Source organism: Phyllobates terribilis, unplaced genomic scaffold (assembly GCF_046119375.1).
Source record: "Phyllobates terribilis strain yellow unplaced genomic scaffold, ASM4611937v1 Scaffold_1__5_contigs__length_1240528914, whole genome shotgun sequence".
Taxonomy (NCBI): domain Eukaryota; kingdom Metazoa; phylum Chordata; class Amphibia; order Anura; family Dendrobatidae; genus Phyllobates; species Phyllobates terribilis.
Genome location: NW_027362761.1, coordinates 596,832,749 through 596,858,768, shown reverse-complemented (window position 1 = coordinate 596,858,768; position 26,020 = coordinate 596,832,749). Strand labels below are relative to the sequence as shown.

General features: G+C 50.7%; 1 protein-coding gene across 1 annotated transcript; it reads right to left on the bottom strand.

Annotated features, from left to right (window-relative positions):
- Positions 1–2,413: 2,413 nt before the first annotated feature.
- On the bottom strand, positions 2,414–25,796 carry LOC141273375 (uncharacterized). The gene is made up of 8 exons (XM_073685162.1): positions 25,734–25,796; positions 10,296–10,364; positions 8,546–8,651; positions 7,975–8,154; positions 7,777–7,900; positions 7,631–7,695; positions 7,314–7,416; positions 2,414–3,913 (listed from the first exon to the last, which is right to left on the bottom strand). The coding sequence occupies exons 1-8, from the start codon at positions 25,775–25,777 to the stop codon at positions 2,589–2,591; spliced, it is 2,016 nt and encodes a 671-aa protein (XP_073541263.1). The 5' UTR covers positions 25,778–25,796; the 3' UTR covers positions 2,414–2,588.
- Positions 25,797–26,020: the final 224 nt, after the last annotated feature.

The following is a 26,020-nucleotide window of genomic DNA, read 5'->3' as shown; positions in this document are numbered from 1 at the left end:
GGGGATCATGGGATACTACAGGAGGTTCAACCCAAACTTCGCCATGATGGCTACACCCCTTACTGACCTCTTTAAGGGGACGAAATCGGCTATGGCCAAGTGGACTGCAGAGGCGGAGTAGGCCTTTCAAGAGATGAAGGTGGCGCTGTGTAAGCAACCGGTCCTTGTGGCCCCCGACTTTAAGAAAGAGTTTATACTGCAAACGGACGCCTCGGATGTTGGTTTGGGAGCAGTCCTTTCCCAGGAGATACACAGGGAGGAGCACCCTGTTCTCTTCCTGAGTAGGAAGCTGTCCTCATGTGAGAGGAATTATGCAGTCATAGAGGAGTGCTTGGCCATAAAGTGGGCGGTTGACACATTACGGTACTATCTGATAGGACGTAAGTTTAAATTGGTATCCGACCATGCCCCACTCATATGGCTAAGGAAAACAAAAGGTAAAAATGCTAGGTTCACCCGCTGGTTTTTAACCCTACAGGATTATAAATTCCATGTAGAACATAGAGCAGGGAGGCTACATTGTAATGCTGACGCCCTATCGAGAATCCCATCTGGTAGCAAAAAGTGCCAAGCCGCACGGCTTTAGGCAGAGGGGGAGGTATGCAAGGTGGCTAATGGTCGCGTAGTCGATGGAAGGTATGTATCACAGAGATGGCTGGTCTCTGTGATGTAACCCGGAGTAATTCTCTAGTGCACGCATGCACTAAGAGGTCTAATTGGTGCACTTGGGAGACGGGTTACTAGGAGAGAATGGGCGGGTCCAGCAACCCACATACCTCACCTCTGGGTGTGGTTACCAGCCTATATAATGGAGGCTGTTGTTTGGCACATGGTCTGGAGGGAGAAGGTCTCTTGTGTGTGGTGGTCTTCAGACTGGGATGTCTACTGGATGCCTGCCAGCCTGTGTGACCACAGTGTTGGCTAACCAGAGTTTTGCTAAACAGACTGTTTTCTTTGTTTTTGCCTTCACTAGAGGCTGTTTTGTTTGCACTTTTGCTTTTGCACGGTTTATGAAAACAATATTGACACCGTTATTGACACTTAAAGGAACATGCCTCCTGTTTTTCTCCCATCGCACTGAAGTGAGTACAATCCCTACAGGATGTCGGCCGAACTCATCGAAAACCCTCCGGAAGGCCTCTAGGAAAGCCTGAAGGTTAGACACCAGAGGGTCCCCTCTCTCCCACTGGGGATTGAGCCACGCCAGTGCTTCACCAGTAATATGTAACATGATGAAGGCCACTTTGGCCCGGTCTGAAGTAAACCGATAGGCCAAGAACTCGAAGCGTAGCATGCACCGATTCACAAATCCATGACATAGAGCAGGATCCCTGCCATAGTGTGAAGGAGCAGACAGTCGGGCTCCAGCTCTACCACAGGGTTGAGATGCCGCCGAAGCCATTACCGCTTGGGTAGAGGCAGCGTGTCCAGGCGGGAGTTCACAGTCTGCAAAAAGGACAGGATTATGTCCTGTTGGGATCTCTGATGGGAGACCTCCTGGTATAAGTCAGAGTGGAATGAGCCAGCAGACTCCATGACCTGTGCAAACTGTAATGAGGCGGGCGGTGGAATAACTGTGCCGTGGTGCGAGGAGAGCCTGGCAGGGCATGACTAGGGACCTCACCTAATCCAACCTCATATGTATGGCGGCTTGACAATTCCATGATCCGAGGAGGGACAAGGAAGGTGACCCAGGTGCTTCCTACTCTGGGACTGACCTCAGGTTGATGGCAGCTGACCCCCCCCAAGGGACATGAGGCAGGCAGAGGCGGGCACGGCTGATGGACAGGCAGGCTGGCATGGCTGATAGACAGGAAGGCTATCACGGCTGGTGGACAGGCATGCACGGCTGGTAGACAAGCAGACGGGCACAGCTGATAGACAGGCAGGTTCTCTGGGACCTGAGAACTGACAAGAGTGTTTAAGCAACAAACTCTCAACCATGTTGGAGGAGGTGACTTAAGTACTTAGTGTCCTCTGGCCATTGGCCGGGGACACTTTAGGACGGAGCGTGGCCCCTTTAAGAGGGAGGTTACGCCCTAAGAACAGTGCCTGGGGATCTGCGTATGTTCCCTGGGCAGAGTCGGCGTGGAGGGAGGACGGAGGAGAGGGACAAACTGGCTGGGGGCCGCGGCGGTAAGGGGGTTGACGTCTCTGCCGGGGGAGAGGGTCAGAAGGCCTAGGCGCCGGCACTACAGACACTTTCATTCGGAGGTGGTAAAATCTCAAGTACCAGCTAGCACCTGGGATATGCCTACTGATTCTTCTTGATGAAACACACTGCCATCAAATTTCAACTTAAGATTCTTAGTTGTAAGCAACATTAAGGATAGTTCTCAAAAGTAGAAAATTAGCTAAAAAATTTAACATAGTTGTATATTTATATACAATATGCTGACGAGATCTCGCTCTACGCCCCGGGTTCTGAAGAAATATTGCACCATCAAAAGGATAACACATAAGCAAAAGTCAATATATAAATATGTAAGTTTTAAAGCAAGAACTTATTACCGATTGGTGAGAATGGTTACAAAACCATTATACATTAATGTATAATATTTTGCGCACATGGTTAATATATAAATGTGTTACCTGGATTCTATTTGCTGTTTGGATAGAGATTTGATTGGTGAATGTTTTTCTGTGTGAATTCTTTGATGTGCAATTAGAAGTGATTTTTGCTTAAAACATTTGCCACATAAAGAACATGAATATGGCTTCTCCCCGGTGTGAATTCTCACATGTCTAACAAAAGCAAATTTGTGAACAAAGCATTTCCCACAGTCTGAACATGAAAATGGCTTCTCCCCAGTGTGGGTTTTTAGATGTGTAACAAGCTGTGATTTCCGATTAAAACATTTCCCACATTCTGAACATGCAAATGGATTCTCACCTGTGTGAGTATTTAAATGTACATCAAGCTGTGATTTCCAAGTAAAACATTTTGCACATTGTGCGCATGAAAATGGCTTCTCCCCTGTGTGAGTATTTTGATGTTTAAAAAGAGCCGATTTTTGGATGAAACTTTTTCCACACTCTGAACATGAAAATGGTTTTCCTGTGTGAGTTCTCTGATGTACAATTAGAGATGATTTTTGATTAAAACACTTTCCACACAGAGTACAAGAAAATGGCCTCTCTCCTGTGTGAATTATTTGATGTCTAAAAAGATCTGATTTCTGGGTAAAACATTTCTCACATTCTGAACATGAATACGGCTTCTCCCCTGTGTGAGTTTTTATATGTGCAGCAAGCTGTGATTTCCGAGTAAAACGTTTTGCACATTCCGGACATGAGTACGGCTTCTCCCCCGTGTGAGTTCTTAGATGTTCAACCAGAGTTGATTTACTGCTATAACATTTCCCACATTCTAAACATAAAATAGGTTGCACCCCAGTGTGAATTTTCAGATGTCTAACAAAAGCGAATTTATGAATAAAGCATTTTCCACATTCCGAACATGAAAATGGCTTCTCGCCTGTGTGAGTTTTTAGATGTACTGTAAGCTGGGATTTCCGATTAAAACATTGTGCACATTCTGAACATGAAAATGGCTTCTCCCCTGTGTGAGTTCTTAGATGTTCGGCAAGTGTTGATTTACTTCTATAACATTTCCCACATATTAAACAAAAATTAGGCTTTTCTTCTATGTGAGTTTTCAAATGGTCAACCAGATACGAATTCTCAGTAAAAAATTTCCCACATTCTGAACACGAATATGGCTTCTTCCCTGTGTGAATTTGATGTTGAATATCACGTATTTGTCTTTCATTTTGCTCAACTTTTTGTGGACAATCAGGAGATAGGACTTGTTGAAAGGCATCAGTTGACAGATCTTGGATAAAAAGGGATGAAAATAAATCTGGGATAATGGCTTGCTCTTCATATGAATGCTGTATAATACCAGACTGATCTGTAAAACAAAAAGAACAAAAAAAATTACAAAATCTGTTTCGTTTTAACAATCTAAAATTAAAATCTGGTTTTCACTTATAGGCTTGGGCTTAGATAAATCGACACGACTCTTCTAAAATTACAAACTTAAGTCAGAAAGAAAATTAATTAATAATATCAATTATATACAGGATCTCAATCCATTACCACAAGAACTGTATCCATGGCTGCCTTACATAAGTGGAATAATACTTTAATGATGTCATAAAACTGGAGTGTCTGAAGCTGGCCATACACATTAGGTGGCTGTCAGCCGACTCTCCCATGCACGGGAACGCTCTCTTCGCCGAGCGTTCCCGTGTGCTCTATGAGAAAGTCGTCGACTGACATGCCGGGCGCCAGCTTATAGCCAGGAGAACTATGCAATCGATAGTCTAAAATTGGACATGTGTGATTCACATCTTCTCTGACCATCAGTCAGCCAGCTCAACCATACACAATAGACCATTAGCGGAAGCTATCAATATCGTCAGGTTTGGCTGACTTTAGTCTAATTTGTATGGGGGCTGTTGCAACACTGTTGTAGGATATCCCGGGGCTAGGGGTTTCTTCTCTATCCCTACTGCTAAGGGTGCCCTAGCTATCCCTGCACCTCGGATTACTTCTGATGGTAAAGACGCCAGGGCAACGTGCCTTGCGGAGTTCCTAAATCAGCCATTAGCTGTTCCCTCCCCCACCCAGGCAAGTGGGGAGTAGTAGTGTATAAGAATACACAAACCAGACTAACAAAGCAAGACGTACGGGGATAAGTGAAAATACTAATCATACAAATATGCACTCACAAACAACAAAGTGGAACAGAGGAAAGTAAAGGGAAGGAAAAACCAAATAGGAGAGGATGAGGATTTGCACACAGACAAAACACCAAGCAACAGTCTTTAGAACAACACTCCAAAAGCCTCCTCAAACAACCAACACCTCCAACTCCAGACCTAGGCAGTAGGAAACTAACACTGGCAATCCCAGATTGCCAGGGGCGAGTATAAATAGCAGAGGGAAGTGGCCAACAGCTGAGACCATCAAAGCAGGAAAGAACCAGGAGCTTCAACTGAACAGATTAACCCCTGCACTGCTAGAAGAAACTTGCCCTATTTAATAAGATGGTGAAGTGCTTCTAATCAGTGCAGGAGTACATGAAATCAGACACTGCGGCCTTCTGACTCCTCTTCATCACGGTGGGGATTTAGCAACAAAAATGTACAACCAAGTACATATTTCCCACCTTTAAAATCATTGGGATTCAAAAAAATAATCCCCAAATCAGTTTCTGACCTGCAAATGCTTTATTCTTTTTTATTTTCAAAGCTCATATCCTGCACATTCTCCTCTAAACCCAATTTCTTATTTTAAATTTCAAGATATAAAGGGTTATTATTTAAGAGGTTACTCTAGACTTTCATGTAACTATGAGATTTGTTATGTGATAATGACGATCTACCATTTGTGTCTCTTCTGAGTCCGTGGTGAGCAGCATTACTGACACAGAGCTGTAATCTCCCATCCTCTCCTGTTATTTACAGTGCTGGCCAAAAGTATTGGCACCCCTGCAATTCTGTCAGATAATACTCAGTTTCTTCCTGAAAATGATTGCAATCACAAATTCTTTGGTATTATTCTCTTCATTTAATTTGTCTTCAATGAAAAAAACACAAAAAGAATTGTCCTAAAGCCAAATTGGATATAATTCCACACCAAACCTAAAAAAGGGGGTGGACAAAAGTATTGGCACCCTTTGAGAAATCATGTGATGCTTCTTTAATTCATGTAATTAACAGCACCTGTAACTTACCTGTGGCACCTAATAGGTGTTGGCAATAACTAAATCACACTTGCAGCCAGTTAACATGGATTAAAGTTGACTCAACCTCTGTCCTGTGTCCTTGTGTGTACCACATTGAGCATGGAGAAAAGAAAGAAGACCAAAGAACTGTCTGAGGACTTGAGAAACCAAATTGTGAGGAAGCATGAGCAATCTCAAGGCTACAAGTCCATCTCCAAAGACCTGAATGTTCCTGTGTCTTCCGTGCGCAGTGTCATCAAGAAGTGTAAAGCCCATGGCACTGTGGCTAACCTCCCTAGTTGTGGACGGAAAAGAAAAATTGACGAGAGATTTCAACGCAAGATTGTGAAGATGGTGGATAAAGAACCTCGACTAACATCCAAACAAGTTCAAGCTGCCCTGCAGTCCGAGGGTACAACAGTGTCAACTTGTACTATCCGTCGGCGTCTGAATGAAAAGGGACTGTATGGTAGGATACCCAGGAAGACCCCACTTCTTACCCCGAGACATAAAAAAGCCAGGCTGGAGTTTGCCAAAACTTACCTGAGAAAGCCTAAAACGTTTTGGAAGAATTTTCTCTGGTCAGATGAGACAAAAGTCGAGCTTTTTTGGGAAAAAGCAGCAACATAGAGTGTACAGGAAAAAAAAAAGAGGCATTCAAAGAAAAGAACACGGTCCCTACAGTCAAACATGGCGGAGGTTCCCTGACGTTTTGGGGTTGTTTTGCTGCCTCTGGCACTGGACTGCTTGACCGTGTGCATGGCATTATGAAGTCTGAAGACTACCAACAAATTTTGCAGCATAATGTAGGGCCCAGTGTGAGAAAGCTGGGTCTCCCTCAGAGGTCATGGGTCTCCCGGCAGGACAATGACCCAAAACACACTTCCAAAAGCACTATAAAATGGTTTTAGAGAAAGCACTGGAGACTTCTAAGGTGGCCAACAATGAGTCCAGACCTGAATCCCATAGAACACCTGTGGAGAGATCTCAAAATGGCAGTTTGGAGAAGGCACCCTTCAAATATCAGGGACCTGGAGCAGTTTGCCAAAGAAGAATGGTCTACAATTCCAGCAGAGCATTGTAAGAAACTCATTGATGGTTACCGGAAGCGGTTGTTCGCAGTTATTTTGGCTAAAGGTTGTGCAACCAAGTATTAGACTGATGGTGCCAATACTTTTGTCCGGTCCTTTTTTGGAGTTTTGTGTGAAATGAACAATGATTTGATTTTTGCTTCATTCTCTTTTGTGTTTTTTCCTTGCAAGCAAATTAAATGAAGAGAATAATACCAAAGAATTTGTGATAACAATCATTTTCAGGAAGAAACTGAGTATTATCTGACAGAATTGCAGGGGTGCCAATACTTTTGGCCAACACTGTAGGTGGACATTCCATGTTCTATATTCTGTCACACACTGACATGATATTAATAGGAGCTAATGGTTTTACAGTCCCAAAGTTGAAAAAATACCATTACCTCACCAAAACTGACAGCGAATAATAGGAAATAGAACTCAGGCTCACATATAGTGACTGAGCGGAATCTGTGACTTCTTTGCTTTATCCCGCGGTCACTACTCACCTGGGCGGTTATCTGTAGGAGGCTCCTCATTACACCGCTGATCGCCCCTCACATTTCTCTCTGGAGCATTAATATTGTTCAGATCTTTATCCGGATCCAAAAGCTGCAAAACAAATATTGTAAAAGTCCCCGATGATTGGAGAAGTCACCGGGAATAATGGTGAGAAGATCCGGCCATGTCTGTGGTCAGCTGTGATCCTGCCGTCTCCACCGCTCTCATTACACAAGTATAAAACATCTAATACTGGAGGAGAAGACAAGACTGAACACAAGGAGGTCACAGCCGTCTACACATCATAGGGGAGATCTCCATCTACCTGATGGTCCTGTGCAGGAGGAGGAGCGGGACATCTCTCTGGGGTTGTCCTCTTACTGGAGAGACCTGCAGGAGACACAGACAGGACTGCCATCATTATTACATACAGAGAATTATAGGCCGTGTGGATTTAGTCCTGTCTATTACCTGGTGATGTGCGGGGCCGGTGCTCCTTCATCATCACCTCCTTGTACCGATCCTTGTGTCCTTCTAGATACTCCCACTCCTCCATGGAGAAATAGACGGTGACGTCCTGACACCTTATAGGAACCTGACACACACAATGATACCGTCATCACCCAGAATCCTCCAGTGCCGTCCTGTATAATGTCCCAGCAGTGTCACCTCTCCAGTCAGCAGCTCAATCATCTTGTGGGTGAGTTCTAGGATCTTCTGGTCATTGATGTCCTCATGTATCCGGGGGTGAGGTGGAGGCCCCGGGATTGGGCTCAGGGTTCCTCCCCGTCCTTCAGACACAGGGTCCTGACAGCGATCACTAGAGGTCTTCTTCACTACTGTGTAATCCTGAGTGTGGAGACATTAATAATCACTACAGACATTCCCAGAGTCCATCACCTCTCCGGTCATATCACCTGTTATTCCCATAGATAATGATGTCATGTGATGACATCAGAACCGCTCACCTCTCCGGTCATATCACCTGTTATTCCTATAGATAATGATGTCATGTGATGACATCAGAACCTCTCACCTCTCCGGTCATATGACCTGTTATTCCCATAGCTAATGATGTCATGTGATGACATCAGAACCTCTCACCTCTCCGGTCATATCACCTGTTATTCCCATAGATAATGATGTCATGTGATGACATCAGAACCTCTCACCTCTCCGGTCATATCACCTGTTATTCCCATAGATAATGATGTCATGTGATGACATCAGAACCTCTCACCTCTCCAGTAAGATGGAAGATTATCTCCAGGGTGAGGTTTAACATCCTCTCTGCCATCTTGTCTCTGTCCTTAGTCATTCTTGATGGGTCGATCAGGAAAATTATTCTATTTAGAAAAAAATCATTAGACGATTCTTTATTATAAAGAGGATAAAATGATGTAACAAAGTTTTTTTTTTTCAAAAAGTGAAGAACACAAGAATAAACTGCAGATACTAAGGGGAAACATTTGAGGAGATATAATGTGCAGCTATTGCATTCTCTCTGCTTGGATTCACGAGATTAACAAGGCAACTCTTCCATGTTGGAGTTCGGGGGACATCTCACCTTCATATGTCAGCTACAGTCAATCAGTGGTCACATGACATACCTACTGGCATTACCGCCACCAATGTTGTCCATGCAATTTATGTAAACTGGGACTGAATAGGATCACAGGAACATCAGTGAGGGAGAGACCGGGATTTTACCACGAGGTGGTTGCCTATCGATGCTTTAGTGAAGGCGCTTGCATTTTAACATGTTTGAGAGTATAATCAATAAATCACTTTATACTTCGATTGATTGGTGGTTTTATACTATGTACTCTTTCAACCAGACAGATTGCACTCCACATCGAACGAAGCTGCAGGATATTGAAAAGCTTTCATCCAAAGGTTGAGACAGGTAACACCATACGGAAGTGCCAAGGTTGACGATGCTAAACCTGGCTGGATTCCTATAAGACATTTTCCCTTGATTTGAAATATTGGTGAGAGATCAGAATCACCACATTGGACTTTGAAATAACCAATACATTTATTGTTCAAATTGAGGTTTTGACACTTACCCGACTTATTTGTAGCAGCTCCATTTGGGAAAGTAGACTGATGCGACACCTTTATTATTTGTAGTCATGCAAGTATTTTGTATGAGCAGGAGCATATTTTATTATAATGCGCCTAATATTAAAGAGGACCTGTCACTGGCTCAAACAAAGTGAATCGAATACCATGTAAAAATCGCCGAACTCCCCTGATTTTGCTGCTTTTTTCTGTTTCGCACTGCGTCACTTCATTGCAGTGATATTCACATTTATTGATTTTGGAGAGCAGTGTGTGAAATCTCTGCTTATAGTGCAACTGGGCATTTCTTCAGAATTTTCTCCAGGGGTGATCATTTTAAGCCCTTCCTTCCAGATGCTGCCAATCAAAGCTCGGCAGTGTCTGAGACTGGTAGATCAGCTGACGAGCTGTGAATGACAGTGTCTGAGAAAGAGAGGTGAAAGTGCATGTCCCCTAGGGAAGAGGGAAGTAACATCCAGTTGGTCTGCAAGCAGAAATTTCACATAATTCACCCCAGAATAAACAAATTTGAATATTGCTGCAATGGAGCAACGCAGGGCAAAATGGAAAAAAAGTGGCAAAATTGGGGGAGTTCAGGGATATGTGTCAGAAATGTACTTTAATTTTTGAGCAAGTGACAGATCCTCTTAAAAAATTATAAAAGTGTGTTCTGTCGACAAGGTAAAAACAAATTTTATTTATTTGTGTACGTGTGGTACGCTTTGAAGCAAGCTTTAATGCAAAGGCCAGGTTTCTCAGGGCAGGTTTCACAATGGTAAATTGTGTCTTTTCGGATTCCTCTCTTGGAGCATTCTCTGCACCGCTTTTGTGATCTTCTCTTCTTTGCTGTTTGGGGAACCTTTCCTGGAAAATGTTGCCCTGGTGCGATACAAGCACCATCAGTTCAGAAGTACTGGGATCCTCACCTTCTTGAGTGCCAAACATCAGGGTCTTGATGACTGCCTCCTGAAACTGGAGGAAGGTCCCCGTATTGCCTGCAGATCGAAACAGCACAAAAGCATTGTACAGTGCCATCTGTACAATGTGCACGGCCAACTTTTGTGTACCATACTTTAGCTTTTCGCATGGCACTGTATGGTTTGAGGACCTGATCTGAGAGATCTACACCCCCCATGGACTTATTATAATCCAAGATACAATCTAATTTTGGGACTTGTGTTGTGTTACCTCGGACAGCGAGATGGGAGCTGTTGTCACGATGTATGGTGGTCAAGATAAGAACATCACTCTTGTTGTCGCTGCATTGGGCTCTGCTTTCGCCCTTTCTCAGCAGTTGCCCAATTAGCAGCTTAGGGAAACCTCGCAGATTTCTTTGCACAGTGCCGCATGCAACTGTACTTCTGACAAAGAGGGTATTGAAGAGTGGGATGCTGGTGTAAAAGTTATCTGCAACGATGTGATAACCTTGATCCAGCTGTGGGTGAAGCAATTCCCACTCAATATAAGGGAGGTCAATATGGGGATGTCCCTCTCTTCGTAGGCCCTAAATCTGTGGGTGTACCCTGAGCTACTCTCGCACAGCTTGTACAGTATTTCCGTACCTGGCTTTCTTACTGGGCAGGTATTGTCAGAATTTTAGCTTCCCTTTGAAATGAACCAGAGATTCATCTATAGTGATGTCTCTTTGGGGGTTGTACGCCTCAAAATATCTTCTGCTGAAGTGTTCAACTACTGGCCAAATTTTATATGCGATCAAAGTTAGGATCGTCTTGGAGAGGACGCTGTGCATTATCATTATAATGCAAAATTTTTTCTCTCTCCCCCATGTGTAGTGCAGGGTCTGCCGCTCTCTCTCCTCCATGTATAGTGCAGGGTCTGTCGCTCTCTCTCCTCCATGTGTAGTGCGGGGTCTGTCGCTCTCTCTCCTCCATGTGTAGTGCGGGGTCTGTCGCTCTCTCCCCCATGTGTAGTGCAGGGTCTGTCGCTCTCTCTCCTCCATGTGTAGTGCGGCATCTGTCGCTCTCTCTCCTCCATGTGTAGTGCGGGGTCTGTCGCTCTCTCTCCCCCATGTGTAGTGCAGGGTCTGTCGCTATCTCTCCCCCCTGTGTAGTGCAGGGTCTGTCGCTCTCTCTCCTCCATGTGTAGTGCGGAGTCTGTCGCTCTCTCTCCTCCATGTGTAGTGCGGGGTCTGTCGCTCTCTCTCCTCCATGTGCAGTGCGGGATCTGTCGCGCTCTCTCCTCCATGTGCAGTGCGGGGTCTGTCGCTCTCTCTCCTCCATGTGCAGTGCGGGGTCTGTCGCTCTCTCTCCTCCATGTGCAGTGCGGGGTCTGTTGCTCTCTCTCCCCCATGTGTAGTGCAGGGTCTGTCGCTCTCTCTCCCACATATACAGTGCAGGGTCTGTCGCTCTCTCCCCCATATACAGTGCAGGGTCTGTCGCTCTCTCTCCTCCATGTGTAGTGCGGGGTCTGTCGCTCTCTCTCCTCCATATGTAGTGCAGGATCTGTCGCTCTCTCTCCCCCATGTGTACTGCGGGGTCTGTCGCTCTCTCTCCCATGTGTAGTGCAGGGTCTGTCGTTCTCTCTCCTCCATGTGTAGTGTGGGGTCTGTCTCTCTCTCCTCCATGTGTAGTGCAGGGTCTGTCGCTCTCTCTCCCCCATATACAGTGCGGGGTCTGTCGCTCTCTCCCCCATGTGTAGTGCGGGGTCTGTCACTCTCTCTCCTCCATGTGCAGTGCAGGGTCTGGCGCTCTCTCCCCCATGTGTAATGCGGGGTCTGTCGCTCTCTCTCCCCCATGTGTAGTGCAGGGTCTGTCGCTCTCTCTCCCCCATGTGTAGTGCAGGGTCTGTCGCTCTCTCTCCCCCATGTGTAGTGCAAGGTCTGTCGCTCTCTCTCCTCCATGTGTAGTGCAGGGTCTGTCGATCTCTGTCCCCCATGTGTAGTGCGGGGTCTGTCGCTCTCTCTCCTCCATGTGTAGTGCAGGATCTGTCGATCTCTGTCCCCCATGTGTAGTGCGGGGTCTGTCGCTCTCTCTCCTCCATGTATAGTGCAGGGTCTGTCGCTCTCTCCCCCATGTGTAGTGCGGGGTCTGTCGCTCTCTCCTCCATGTGTAGTGCGGGGTCTGTCGCTCTCTCTCCCCCATGTATAGTGCGGGGTCTGTCACTCTCTCTCCCCCATGTGTAGTGCAGGGTCTGTCGCTCTCTCTCCCCCATGTATAGTGCGGGGTCTGTCACTCTCTCTCCCCCATGTGTAGTGCAGGGTCTGTCGCTCTCTCTCCTCCATGTGTAGTGCGGGGCTGTCGCTCTCTCTCCCCCATGTGTAGTGCGGGGTCTGTCGCTCTCTCTCCTCCATGTGTAGTGCAGGGTCTGTCGCTCTCTCTCCCCCATGTGTAGTGCAGGGTCTGTCGCTATCTCTCCCCCCTGTGTAGTGCAGGGTCTGTCGCTCTCTCTCCTCCATGTGTAGTGCGGAGTCTGTCGCTCTCTCTCCTCCATGTGTAGTGCGGGATCTGTCGCTCTCTCTCCTCCATGTGTAGTGCGGGGTCTGTCGCTCTCTCTCCCCCATGTGTAGTGCAGGGTCTGTCGCTATCTCTCCCCCCTGTGTAGTGCAGGGTCTGTCGCTCTCTCTCCTCCATGTGTAGTGCGGAGTCTGTCGCTCTCTCTCCTCCATGTGTAGTGCGGGGTCTGTCGCTCTCTCTCCTCCATGTGCAGTGCGGGATCTGTCGCGCTCTCTCCTCCATGTGCAGTGCGGCGTCTGTCGCTCTCTCTCCTCCATGTGCAGTGCGGGGTCTGTCGCTCTCTCTCCTCCATGTGCAGTGCGGGGTCTGTTGCTCTCTCTCCCCCATGTGTAGTGCAGGGTCTGTCGCTCTCTCTCCCCCATATACAGTGCAGGGTCTGTCGCTCTCTCCCCCATATACAGTGCAGGGTCTGTCGCTCTCTCTCCTCCATGTGTAGTGCGGGGTCTGTCGCTCTCTCTCCTCCATATGTAGTGCAGGATCTGTCGCTCTCTCTCCCCCATGTGTACTGCGGGGTCTGTCGCTCTCTCTCCCATGTGTAGTGCAGGGTCTGTCGTTCTCTCTCCTCCATGTGTAGTGTGGGGTCTGTCTCTCTCTCCTCCATGTGTAGTGCAGGGTCTGTCGCTCTCTCTCCCCCATATACAGTGCAGGGTCTGTCGCTCTCTCCCCCATATACAGTGCAGGGTCTGTCGCTCTCTCTCCTCCATGTGTAGTGCGGGGTCTGTCGCTCTCTCTCCTCCATATGTAGTGCAGGATCTGTCGCTCTCTCTCCCCCATGTGTACTGCGGGGTCTGTCGCTCTCTCTCCCATGTGTAGTGCAGGGTCTGTCGTTCTCTCTCCTCCATGTGTAGTGTGGGGTCTGTCTCTCTCTCCTCCATGTGTAGTGCAGGGTCTGTCGCTCTCTCTCCCCCATATACAGTGCGGGGTCTGTCGCTCTCTCCCCCATGTGTAGTGCGGGGTCTGTCACTCTCTCTCCTCCATGTGCAGTGCAGGGTCTGGCGCTCTCTCTCCCATGTGTAATGCGGGGTCTGTCGCTCTCTCTCCCCCATGTGTAGTACGGGGTCTGTCGCTCTCTCTCTCCCCCATGTGTAGTGCAAGGTCTGTCGCTCTCTCTCCTCCATGTGTAGTGCAGGGTCTGTCGATCTCTGTCCCCCATGTGTAGTGCGGGGTCTGTCGCTCTCTCTCCTCCATGTGTAGTGCAGGATCTGTCGATCTCTGTCCCCCATGTGTAGTGCGGGGTCTGTCGCTCTCTCTCCTCCATGTGTAGTGCGGGGTCTGTCGCTCTCTCTCCCCCATGTATAGTGCGGGGTCTGTCACTCTCTCTCCCCCATGTGTAGTGCAGGGTCTGTCGCTCTCTCTCCTCCATGTGTAGTGCGGGGCTGTCGCTCTCTCTCCCCCATGTGTAGTGCGGGGTCTGTCGCTCTCTCTCCTCCATGTGTAGTGCAGGGTCTGTCGCTCTCCCCCATGTGTAGTGCGGGGATGTCGCTCTCTCTCCTCCATGTGTAGTGCGGGGTCTGTCGCTCTCTCTCCTCCATGTGTAGTGCGGGGTCTGTCGCTCTCTCTCCCCCATGTGTAGTGCAAGGTCTGTCGCTCTCTCTCCCCCATGTGTAGTGCAGGGTCTGTCGCTCTCTCTCCTCCATGTGTAGTGCGGGGCTGTCGCTCTCTCTCCCCCATGTGTAGTGCGGGGTCTGTCGCTCTCTCTCCTCCATGTGTAGTGCAGGGTCTGTCGCTTTCTCTCCCCCATGTGTAGTGCGGGGTCTGTCGCTCTCTCGCCTCCATGTATAGTGCGGGGCTGTCGCTCTCTCTCCTCCATGTGTAGTGCAGGGTCTGTCGCTCTCCCCCATGTGTAGTGCGGGGATGTCGCTCTCTCTCCTCCATGTGTAGTGCGGGGTCTGTCGCTCTCTCTCCTCCATGTGTAGTGCGGGGTCTGTCGCTCTCTCTCCCCCATGTGTAGTGCAAGGTCTGTCGCTCTCTCTCCTCCATGTGTAGTGCAGGGTCTGTCGATCTCTGTCCCCCATGTGTAGTGCGGGGTCTGTCGCTCTCTCTCCTCCATGTGTAGTGCAGGATCTGTCGATCTCTGTCCCCCATGTGTAGTGCGGGGTCTGTCGCTCTCTCTCCTCCATGTGTAGTGCGGGGTCTGTCGCTCTCTCTCCCCCATGTATAGTGCGGGGTCTGTCACTCTCTCTCCCCCATGTGTAGTGCAGGGTCTGTCGCTCTCTCTCCTCCATGTGTAGTGCGGGGCTGTCGCTCTCTCTCCCCCATGTGTAGTGCGGGGTCTGTCGCTCTCTCTCCTCCATGTGTAGTGCAGGGTCTGTCGCTTTCTCTCCCCCATGTGTAGTGCGGGGTCTGTCGCTCTCTCGCCTCCATGTGTAGTGCGGGGCTGTCGCTCTCTCTCCTCCATGTGTAGTGCAGGGTCTGTCGCTCTCCCCCATGTGTAGTGCGGGGCTGTCGCTCTCTCTCCTCCATGTGTAGTGCGGGGTCTGTCGCTCTCTCTCCTCCATGTGTAGTGCGGGGTCTGTCGCTCTCTCTCCCCCATGTGTGGTGCTGGGTCTGTCGCTCTCTGTCCCCCATGTGTAGTGCGGGGTCTGTCGCTCTCTCTCCTCCATGTGTAGTGCAGGGTCTGTCGCTCTCCCCCATGTGTAGTGCGGGGCTGTCGCTCTCTCTCCTCCATGTGTAGTGCGGGGTCTGTCGCTCTCTCTCCTCCATGTGTAGTGCGGGGTCTGTCGCTCTCTCTCCCCCATGTGTAGTGCTGGGTCTGTCGCTCTCTGTCCCCCATGTGTAGTGCGGGGTCTGTCGCTCTCTCTCCTCCATGTGTAGTGCGGGGTCTGTCGCTCTCTCTCCCCCATGTGTAGTGCGGGGTCTGTCGCTCTCTCTCCCCCATGTGTAGTGCAGGGTCTGTCGCTCTCTCTCCTCCATGTGTAGTGCGGGGTCTGTCGCTCTCTCTCCCCCATGTGTAGTGCAGGGTCTGTCGCTCTCTCTCCTCCATGTGTAGTGCGGGGTCTGTCGCTCTCTCCCCCATGTGTAGTGTGGGGTCTGTCGCTCTCTCTCCTTCATGTGTAGTGCGGGGTCTGTCGCTCTCTCTCCTTCATGTGTAGTGCGGTGTCTGTCGCTCTCTCTCCCCCATGTGTAGTGCGGGGTCTGTCGCTCTCTCTCCCCCATGTGTAGTGCGGGGTCTGTCGCTCTCTCTCCTCCATGTGTAGTGCGGGGTCTGTCGTTCTCTCTCCTCCATGTGTAGTGCGGGGTCTGTCGCTCTCTCTCCCACATGTGTAGTGCGGGGTCTGTCGCTCTCTCTCCCCCATGGGTAGTGCAGGGTCTGTCGCTCTCTCTCCTCCATGTGTAGTGCGGGGTCTGTCGCTCTCTCTCCCCCATGTGTAGTGCGGGGTCTGTCGCTCTCTCTCCTCCATGTGTAGTGCGGGGTCTGTCGCTTTCTCCTCCATGTGTAGTGCGGGGTCTGTCGCTCTCTTTCCCCCATGAGTAGTGCAGGGTCTGTTGCTCTCTCTCCTCCATGTGTAGTGCGGGGTCTGTCTCTCTGTCTCCTCCATGTGTAGTGCGGGGTCTGTCGCTCTCTCTCCCCCATGTGCAGTGCGGGGTCTGTCGCTCTCTCTCCCCCATGTGTAGTGCAGGGTCTGTCGCTCTCTCTCCTCCATGTGTAGTGCAGAGTCTGTCGCTCTCTCTCCCCCATGTGTAGTGCGGGGTCTGTCGCTCTCTCTCCTCCATGTGTAGTGCGGGGTCTGTCGCTCTCTCTCCTCCATGTGTAGTACAGAGTCTGTCGCTCTCTCTCCCCCATGTGTAGTGCGGGGTCTGTCGCTCTCTCTCCTCCATGTGTAGTGCAGGGTCTGTTGCTCTCTCCCCCATATACAGTGCGGGGTCTGTCGCTCTCTCTCTCCCCCATATACAGTGCAGGATCTGTCGCTCTCCCCCATATACAGTGCAGGGTCTGTCGCTCTCTCTCTCCCCCATGTGTAGTGCGGGGTCTGTCGCTCTCTCTCCTCCATGTGTAGTGCGGGGTCTGTCGCTCTCTCTCCCCCATGTGTAGTGCAGGGTCTGTCGCTCTCTCTCCCCCATGTGTATTGCGGGGTCTGTCGCTCTCCCTCCTCCATGTGTAGTGCGGGGTCTGTTGCTCTCTCTCCTCCATGTGTATTGCGGGGTCTGTCGCTCTCCCTCCTCCATGTGTAGTGCGGGGTCTGTCACTCTCTCTCCCCCATGTGTAGTGCGGGGTCTGTCGCTCTCTCTCCTCCATGTGTAGTGCAGGGTCTGTCGCTCTCTCTCCTCCATGTGTAGTGCAGGGTCTGTCGCTCTCTCTCCTCCATGTGTAGTGCAGGGTCTGTCGCTCTCTCCTCCATGTGTAGTGCGGGGTCTGTCGCTCTCTCTCTCCCATGTGTATTGCGGGGTCTGTCGCTCTCTCTCCTCCATGTGTAGTGCAGGGTCTGTCGCTCTCTCCTCCATGTGTAGTGCAGGGTCTGTCGCTCTCTCTCCTCCATGTGTAGTGCAGGGTCTGTCGCTCTCTCTCCTCCATGTGTAGTGCAGGGTCTGTCGCTCTCTCCTCCATGTGTAGTGCGGGGTCTGTCGCTCTCTCTCTCCCATGTGTAGTGCGGGGTCTGTCGTTCTCTCTCCTCCATGTGTAGTGCGGAGTCTGTCGCTCTCTCTCCTCCATGTGTAGTGCGGGGCTGTCGCTCTCTCTCCCCCATGTGTAGTGCGGGGTCTGTCGCTCTCTCTCCTCCATGTGTAGTGCAGGGTCTGTCGCTCTCTCTCCCCCATGTGTAGTGCAGGGTCTGTCGCTATCTCTCCCCCCTGTGTAGTGCAGGGTCTGTCGCTCTCTCTCCTCCATGTGTAGTGCGGAGTCTGTCGCTCTCTCCTCCATGTGTAGTGCGGGATCTGTCGCTCTCTCTCCTCCATGTGTAGTGCGGGGTCTGTCGCTCTCTCTCCCCCATGTGTAGTGCAGGGTCTGTCGCTATCTCTCCCCCCTGTGTAGTGCAGGGTCTGTCGCTCTCTCTCCTCCATGTGTAGTGCGGAGTCTGTCGCTCTCTCTCCTCCATGTGTAGTGCGGGGTCTGTCGCTCTCTCTCCTCCATGTGCAGTGCGGGATCTGTCGCGCTCTCTCCTCCATGTGCAGTGCGGCGTCTGTCGCTCTCTCTCCTCCATGTGCAGTGCGGGGTCTGTCGCTCTCTCTCCTCCATGTGCAGTGCGGGGTCTGTTGCTCTCTCTCCCCCATGTGTAGTGCAGGGTCTGTCGCTCTCTCTCCCCCATATACAGTGCAGGGTCTGTCGCTCTCTCCCCCATATACAGTGCAGGGTCTGTCGCTCTCTCTCCTCCATGTGTAGTGCGGGGTCTGTCGCTCTCTCTCCTCCATATGTAGTGCAGGATCTGTCGCTCTCTCTCCCCCATGTGTACTGCGGGGTCTGTCGCTCTCTCTCCCATGTGTAGTGCAGGGTCTGTCGTTCTCTCTCCTCCATGTGTAGTGTGGGGTCTGTCTCTCTCTCCTCCATGTGTAGTGCAGGGTCTGTCGCTCTCTCTCCCCCATATACAGTGCAGGGTCTGTCGCTCTCTCCCCCATATACAGTGCAGGGTCTGTCGCTCTCTCTCCTCCATGTGTAGTGCGGGGTCTGTCGCTCTCTCTCCTCCATATGTAGTGCAGGATCTGTCGCTCTCTCTCCCCCATGTGTACTGCGGGGTCTGTCGCTCTCTCTCCCATGTGTAGTGCAGGGTCTGTCGTTCTCTCTCCTCCATGTGTAGTGTGGGGTCTGTCTCTCTCTCCTCCATGTGTAGTGCAGGGTCTGTCGCTCTCTCTCCCCCATATACAGTGCGGGGTCTGTCGCTCTCTCCCCCATGTGTAGTGCGGGGTCTGTCACTCTCTCTCCTCCATGTGCAGTGCAGGGTCTGGCGCTCTCTCTCCCATGTGTAATGCGGGGTCTGTCGCTCTCTCTCCCCCATGTGTAGTACGGGGTCTGTCGCTCTCTCTCTCCCCCATGTGTAGTGCAAGGTCTGTCGCTCTCTCTCCTCCATGTGTAGTGCAGGGTCTGTCGATCTCTGTCCCCCATGTGTAGTGCGGGGTCTGTCGCTCTCTCTCCTCCATGTGTAGTGCAGGATCTGTCGATCTCTGTCCCCCATGTGTAGTGCGGGGTCTGTCGCTCTCTCTCCTCCATGTGTAGTGCGGGGTCTGTCGCTCTCTCTCCCCCATGTATAGTGCGGGGTCTGTCACTCTCTCTCCCCCATGTGTAGTGCAGGGTCTGTCGCTCTCTCTCCTCCATGTGTAGTGCGGGGCTGTCGCTCTCTCTCCCCCATGTGTAGTGCGGGGTCTGTCGCTCTCTCTCCTCCATGTGTAGTGCAGGGTCTGTCGCTCTCCCCCATGTGTAGTGCGGGGATGTCGCTCTCTCTCCTCCATGTGTAGTGCGGGGTCTGTCGCTCTCTCTCCTCCATGTGTAGTGCGGGGTCTGTCGCTCTCTCTCCCCCATGTGTAGTGCAAGGTCTGTCGCTCTCTCTCCCCCATGTGTAGTGCAGGGTCTGTCGCTCTCTCTCCTCCATGTGTAGTGCGGGGCTGTCGCTCTCTCTCCCCCATGTGTAGTGCGGGGTCTGTCGCTCTCTCTCCTCCATGTGTAGTGCAGGGTCTGTCGCTTTCTCTCCCCCATGTGTAGTGCGGGGTCTGTCGCTCTCTCGCCTCCATGTATAGTGCGGGGCTGTCGCTCTCTCTCCTCCATGTGTAGTGCAGGGTCTGTCGCTCTCCCCCATGTGTAGTGCGGGGATGTCGCTCTCTCTCCTCCATGTGTAGTGCGGGGTCTGTCGCTCTCTCTCCTCCATGTGTAGTGCGGGGTCTGTCGCTCTCTCTCCCCCATGTGTAGTGCAAGGTCTGTCGCTCTCTCTCCTCCATGTGTAGTGCAGGGTCTGTCGATCTCTGTCCCCCATGTGTAGTGCGGGGTCTGTCGCTCTCTCTCCTCCATGTGTAGTGCAGGATCTGTCGATCTCTGTCCCCCATGTGTAGTGCGGGGTCTGTCGCTCTCTCTCCTCCATGTGTAGTGCGGGGTCTGTCGCTCTCTCTCCCCCATGTATAGTGCGGGGTCTGTCACTCTCTCTCCCCCATGTGTAGTGCAGGGTCTGTCGCTCTCTCTCCTCCATGTGTAGTGCGGGGCTGTCGCTCTCTCTCCCCCATGTGTAGTGCGGGGTCTGTCGCTCTCTCTCCTCCATGTGTAGTGCAGGGTCTGTCGCTTTCTCTCCCCCATGTGTAGTGCGGGGTCTGTCGCTCTCTCGCCTCCATGTGTAGTGCGGGGCTGTCGCTCTCTCTCCTCCATGTGTAGTGCAGGGTCTGTCGCTCTCCCCCATGTGTAGTGCGGGGCTGTCGCTCTCTCTCCTCCATGTGTAGTGCGGGGTCTGTCGCTCTCTCTCCTCCATGTGTAGTGCGGGGTCTGTCGCTCTCTCTCCCCCATGTGTGGTGCTGGGTCTGTCGCTCTCTGTCCCCCATGTGTAGTGCGGGGTCTGTCGCTCTCTCTCCTCCATGTGTAGTGCAGGGTCTGTCGCTCTCCCCCATGTGTAGTGCGGGGCTGTCGCTCTCTCTCCTCCATGTGTAGTGCGGGGTCTGTCGCTCTCTCTCCTCCATGTGTAGTGCGGGGTCTGTCGCTCTCTCTCCCCCATGTGTAGTGCTGGGTCTGTCGCTCTCTGTCCCCCATGTGTAGTGCGGGGTCTGTCGCTCTCTCTCCTCCATGTGTAGTGCGGGGTCTGTCGCTCTCTCTCCCCCATGTGTAGTGCGGGGTCTGTCGCTCTCTCTCCCCCATGTGTAGTGCAGGGTCTGTCGCTCTCTCTCCTCCATGTGTAGTGCGGGGTCTGTCGCTCTCTCTCCCCCATGTGTAGTGCAGGGTCTGTCGCTCTCTCTCCTCCATGTGTAGTGCGGGGTCTGTCGCTCTCTCCCCCATGTGTAGTGTGGGGTCTGTCGCTCTCTCTCCTTCATGTGTAGTGCGGGGTCTGTCGCTCTCTCTCCTTCATGTGTAGTGCGGTGTCTGTCGCTCTCTCTCCCCCATGTGTAGTGCGGGGTCTGTCGCTCTCTCTCCCCCATGTGTAGTGCGGGGTCTGTCGCTCTCTCTCCTCCATGTGTAGTGCGGGGTCTGTCGTTCTCTCTCCTCCATGTGTAGTGCGGGGTCTGTCGCTCTCTCTCCCACATGTGTAGTGCGGGGTCTGTCGCTCTCTCTCCCCCATGGGTAGTGCAGGGTCTGTCGCTCTCTCTCCTCCATGTGTAGTGCGGGGTCTGTCGCTCTCTCTCCCCCATGTGTAGTGCGGGGTCTGTCGCTCTCTCTCCTCCATGTGTAGTGCGGGGTCTGTCGCTTTCTCCTCCATGTGTAGTGCGGGGTCTGTCGCTCTCTTTCCCCCATGAGTAGTGCAGGGTCTGTTGCTCTCTCTCCTCCATGTGTAGTGCGGGGTCTGTCTCTCTGTCTCCTCCATGTGTAGTGCGGGGTCTGTCGCTCTCTCTCCCCCATGTGCAGTGCGGGGTCTGTCGCTCTCTCTCCCCCATGTGTAGTGCAGGGTCTGTCGCTCTCTCTCCTCCATGTGTAGTGCAGAGTCTGTCGCTCTCTCTCCCCCATGTGTAGTGCGGGGTCTGTCGCTCTCTCTCCTCCATGTGTAGTGCGGGGTCTGTCGCTCTCTCTCCTCCATGTGTAGTACAGAGTCTGTCGCTCTCTCTCCCCCATGTGTAGTGCGGGGTCTGTCGCTCTCTCTCCTCCATGTGTAGTGCAGGGTCTGTTGCTCTCTCCCCCATATACAGTGCGGGGTCTGTCGCTCTCTCTCTCCCCCATATACAGTGCAGGATCTGTCGCTCTCCCCCATATACAGTGCAGGGTCTGTCGCTCTCTCTCTCCCCCATGTGTAGTGCGGGGTCTGTCGCTCTCTCTCCTCCATGTGTAGTGCGGGGTCTGTCGCTCTCTCTCCCCCATGTGTAGTGCAGGGTCTGTCGCTCTCTCTCCCCCATGTGTATTGCGGGGTCTGTCGCTCTCCCTCCTCCATGTGTAGTGCGGGGTCTGTTGCTCTCTCTCCTCCATGTGTATTGCGGGGTCTGTCGCTCTCCCTCCTCCATGTGTAGTGCGGGGTCTGTCACTCTCTCTCCCCCATGTGTAGTGCGGGGTCTGTCGCTCTCTCTCCTCCATGTGTAGTGCAGGGTCTGTCGCTCTCTCTCCTCCATGTGTAGTGCAGGGTCTGTCGCTCTCTCTCCTCCATGTGTAGTGCAGGGTCTGTCGCTCTCTCCTCCATGTGTAGTGCGGGGTCTGTCGCTCTCTCTCTCCCATGTGTATTGCGGGGTCTGTCGCTCTCTCTCCTCCATGTGTAGTGCAGGGTCTGTCGCTCTCTCCTCCATGTGTAGTGCAGGGTCTGTCGCTCTCTCTCCTCCATGTGTAGTGCAGGGTCTGTCGCTCTCTCTCCTCCATGTGTAGTGCAGGGTCTGTCGCTCTCTCCTCCATGTGTAGTGCGGGGTCTGTCGCTCTCTCTCTCCCATGTGTAGTGCGGGGTCTGTCGTTCTCTCTCCTCCATGTGTAGTGCGGAGTCTGTCGCTCTCTCTCCCCCATGTGTAGTGCGGGGTCTGTCGCTCTCTCTCCCCCATGTGTGGTGCGGGGTCTGTCACTCTCTCTCCTCCATGTGTAGTGCAGGGTCTGTCGCTCTCTCTCCTCCATGTGTAGTGCGGGGTCTGTCGCTCTGTCTCCCCCATGTGTAGTGCGGGGTCTGTCACTCTCTCTCCTCCATGTGTAGTGCAGGGTCTGTCGCTCTCTCTCCCCCATGTGTAGTGCAGGGTCTGTCGCTCTCTCTCCTCCATGTGTAGTGCGGGGTCTGTCGCTCTCTCTCCCCCATGTGTAGTGCAGGGTCTGTCACTCTCTCTCCTCCATGTGTAGTGCAGGGTCTGTCACTCTCTCTCCTCCATGTGTAGTAACATAGTAACATAGTTTGTAAAGCCGAATAAAGACTTGCGTCCATCAAGTTCGACCTGTTAGTTCTGTAATTGCTAAAGTTGATCCAGAGGAGGGCAAAACCCCCAAATGATTTGGCCAATCTTCACCTGAGGAAAAATTCCCTCCCGACTCTGAAACCAGCAGTCAGAATAAATCCCTGTATCAACCTACTATTTTATTTTATTTTTAAGTATATGCTGAAATCTGCCTGGTATCTAGAAATGCATCCAGTCCCCGCTTGAACTGGTGTAGTGAATCCGACATTACCGTCTCCTCACTCAGTGAATTCCATATTCTCACTGCTCTTACCGTAAAGAACCCCTTTCTATGCTGGTGCTGAAACCTTTTCTCTTCCAGTCTTAGTGAGTGCCCTCTTGTTACCGTAATATTCCTCCTTTTGAACAAATCCCGGGCAAGGTCTCTATACTGTCCCCTAACATATTTGTACACATTTATTATGTCCCCCCTCAACCTTCTCTTTTCCAGGCTGAATAGTCCTAGTTTTGCCAACCTCTCTTGGTATTGCAGTCCCTCCATTCCCTTTATTAATTTTGTTGCCCTCCTTTGTACCTTTTCAAGCTCATTTATATCCTTTCTATATATTGGGGCCCATAACTGAGCACAGTATTCCAAGTGTGGTCTGACCAGAGCTTTGTACAGTGGAAGAACAATGTTCTCATCCTTTGCAGCTATACCTCTTCTGATACATCCCATTACCCTGTTTGCCCTTACAGCAGCCGCCTGACTTTGGGCACTCCAATTTAGTTTGCTATCAATCAGGATGCCCAAGTCCTTCTCCATCTCTGAATTCCCCAATGATTTCCCATTCAGTGAGTACTGGTGACTTCCATTTCTCCTTCCCATATGTATGACCTTACATTTCTCCTCGTTAAACCTCATTTGCCATTTAATGCTCCACCTACCCAGCTTATCCAAATCCCTCTGTAGGTCTGCACTATCCTCTTTTGTATTAATTGTTTTACATAACTTTGTGTCATCTGCAAATATTGATATTTTACTATTTATCCCGTTGACTATGTCTTTAATAAAGATATTAAATAACATTGGGCCTAGTACAGACCCCTGTGGTACCCCACTAGTGACGCTTACCCAATCTGAGTATATTCCATTTATAACCACCCTCTGCCTTCTATCCTTTAGCCAGTTAGCTACCCACTTGCAGACATTTTCCCCCAGCCCCATCATTCTCATTTTGTATACCAACCTATTATGTGGCACGCTATCGAACGCTTTTGAGAAGTCGAGATACACGACATCCACTGGTTCCCCCTGATCTACTCGAGAGCTAACCTCCTCGTAAAAGTCAATCAGGTTTGTTTGGCAGGAGCGATTCCTCATGAATCCATGTTGGTTCGGGATTAAAAGATTATTAGCATCAAGATGCTCCGTAATTGCCTCTTTAATGAAGCTTTCAAAAATTTTGCCCACAACGGACGTCAGACTCACCGGCCGATAGTTTCCAGCGTCACTTTTCGCTCCCTTTTTGAATATTGGCACTACATTCGCCTGTCGCCAATCAAGTGGCACAGACCCAGTCTCAACAGAGTCCTTAAATATAAGATATAACGGTCTGTCTATCACATTACTTAGTTCCCTTAGTACCCCTGGGTGTATGCCATCAGGTCCTGGTGATTTGTTTATTTTAATGTTACTGAGGCGTTTCTGTACCCCAGCTTGGGTTAGATTTGTCATACTTAGTGGAGGATTAAGTTTGTCACTTCTCATTTCTCCTGTTAGTTCGATTTCCTTTGTGAAAGTTGTCGAAAAAAAATTATTTAATAGATTAGCTTTATCCTCATCTTTCTCTATGATTTTGCCTTCTTCACTTTTTATCGGTCCAATATTATCCAATTTAATCCTTTTACTATTTATATACGTAAAGAACAGTTTGGGATTTGATCTACTTTCCCTAGCAATACGTCTCTCTGTTTCCTCCTTCGCTATTTTTATTTGTTTTTTACAGGTTCTCGTTTTTTCCTTGTAACACATTAGTGCCTCCTTACTGTTTTCCTGTTTTAATCTCTTGAATGCCTCTTTTTTGCTATTTAACACCCCTTTTACGTTCTTGTTCAACCATATTGGTTTCCTCTTATTTCTGGCCCTTTTATTCCCATACGGTATATACCTCTCGCACTGAGTATTCAGAATTCTTTTGAAGGTTTCCCATTTACTATTCGTATTCCTTTGATTAAGAACTTTGTCCCAGTCAATAAGTTGAAGGCTTTCTTTCAGCTGATCAAACTTCGCCCTCCTAAAGTTTAATGTTTTTGTTGTTCCCTTATTGATAACCCTACTGAAGGGCATTTTGAAGTCGATAATATTATGGTCGCTATTACCTAGGTGCCCCCCTACCTAGTGCAGGGTCTGTCGCTCTCTCCTCCATGTGTAGTGCGGGGTCTGTCGCTCTCTCCTCCATGTGTAGTGCGGGGTCTGTCGCTCTCTCCTCCATGTGTAGTGCGGGGTCTGTCGCTCTCTCTCCCCCATGTGTAGTGCAGGGTCTGTCGCTCTCTCTCCCCCATGTGTAGTGCAGGGTCTGTCGCTCTCTCTCCCCCATGTGCAGTGCAGGGTCTGTCGCTCTCTCTCCCCCATGTGTAGTGCAGGGTCTGTCGCTCTCTCTCCCCCATGTGTAGTGCGGGGTCTGTCGCTCTCTCTCCCCCATGTGTAGTGCGGGGTCTGTCGCTCTCTCTCCTCCATGTGTAGCGCGGGGTCTGTCGCTCTCTCTCCTCCATGTGTAGTGCGGGGTCTGTCGCTCTCTCTCCCCCATGTGTAGTGCAGGGTCTGTGGCTCTCTCCCCCATATACAGTGCAGGGTCTGTCGCTCTGTCCCCCATATACAGTGCAGGGTCTGTTGCTCTCTCCTCCATTATTATTATCTTCCTATATCTCACAGGGTGATGGGGTGACGGTGGCTATAAATAGGGCGACTCCCTGTAGATCGGGGTGAGGAGAACACACACTTACCTCCTCCTGCAGAGCTGACAGGACCTGTGTGATGTCACCGTCATGTGATCAGTCACATGATTAGCTACCGTTGTTATGGGCTTTTCTGCTTGGAGTTGTCGCCGGCCTCTCTCTGTCAGCAGGGCCTGTTTTAAACAAAGTGGGGCCCTAAATACTGACATATTCCACCATCACACTCACACATTTCGGTTGTATTTTCATGCGCTGAGTTCAGGCCGTTAAACGAGTGCGATCGACAATATTTTAGTGGTTCGGTGCTTGTTTTCCGGCTTCTTTACAGCGGCTGA

Bases quoted from the DNA above. Each gene is read 5' to 3' on its own strand.
- LOC141273375 (XM_073685162.1), bottom strand. From the start codon at position 25,777: ATGACGGTGACATCACACAGGTCCTGTCAGCTCTGCAGGAGGAG. The intron at 7,901-7,974 runs GTGACACTGCTG...TGTGTGTGTCAG, and splicing joins TTGAGCTGCTGACTGGAGAG to GTTCCTATAAGGTGTCAGGA. The intron at 7,696-7,776 runs GTAATAGACAGG...TGTCTCCTGCAG, and splicing joins CCGGCCCCGCACATCACCAG to GTCTCTCCAGTAAGAGGACA.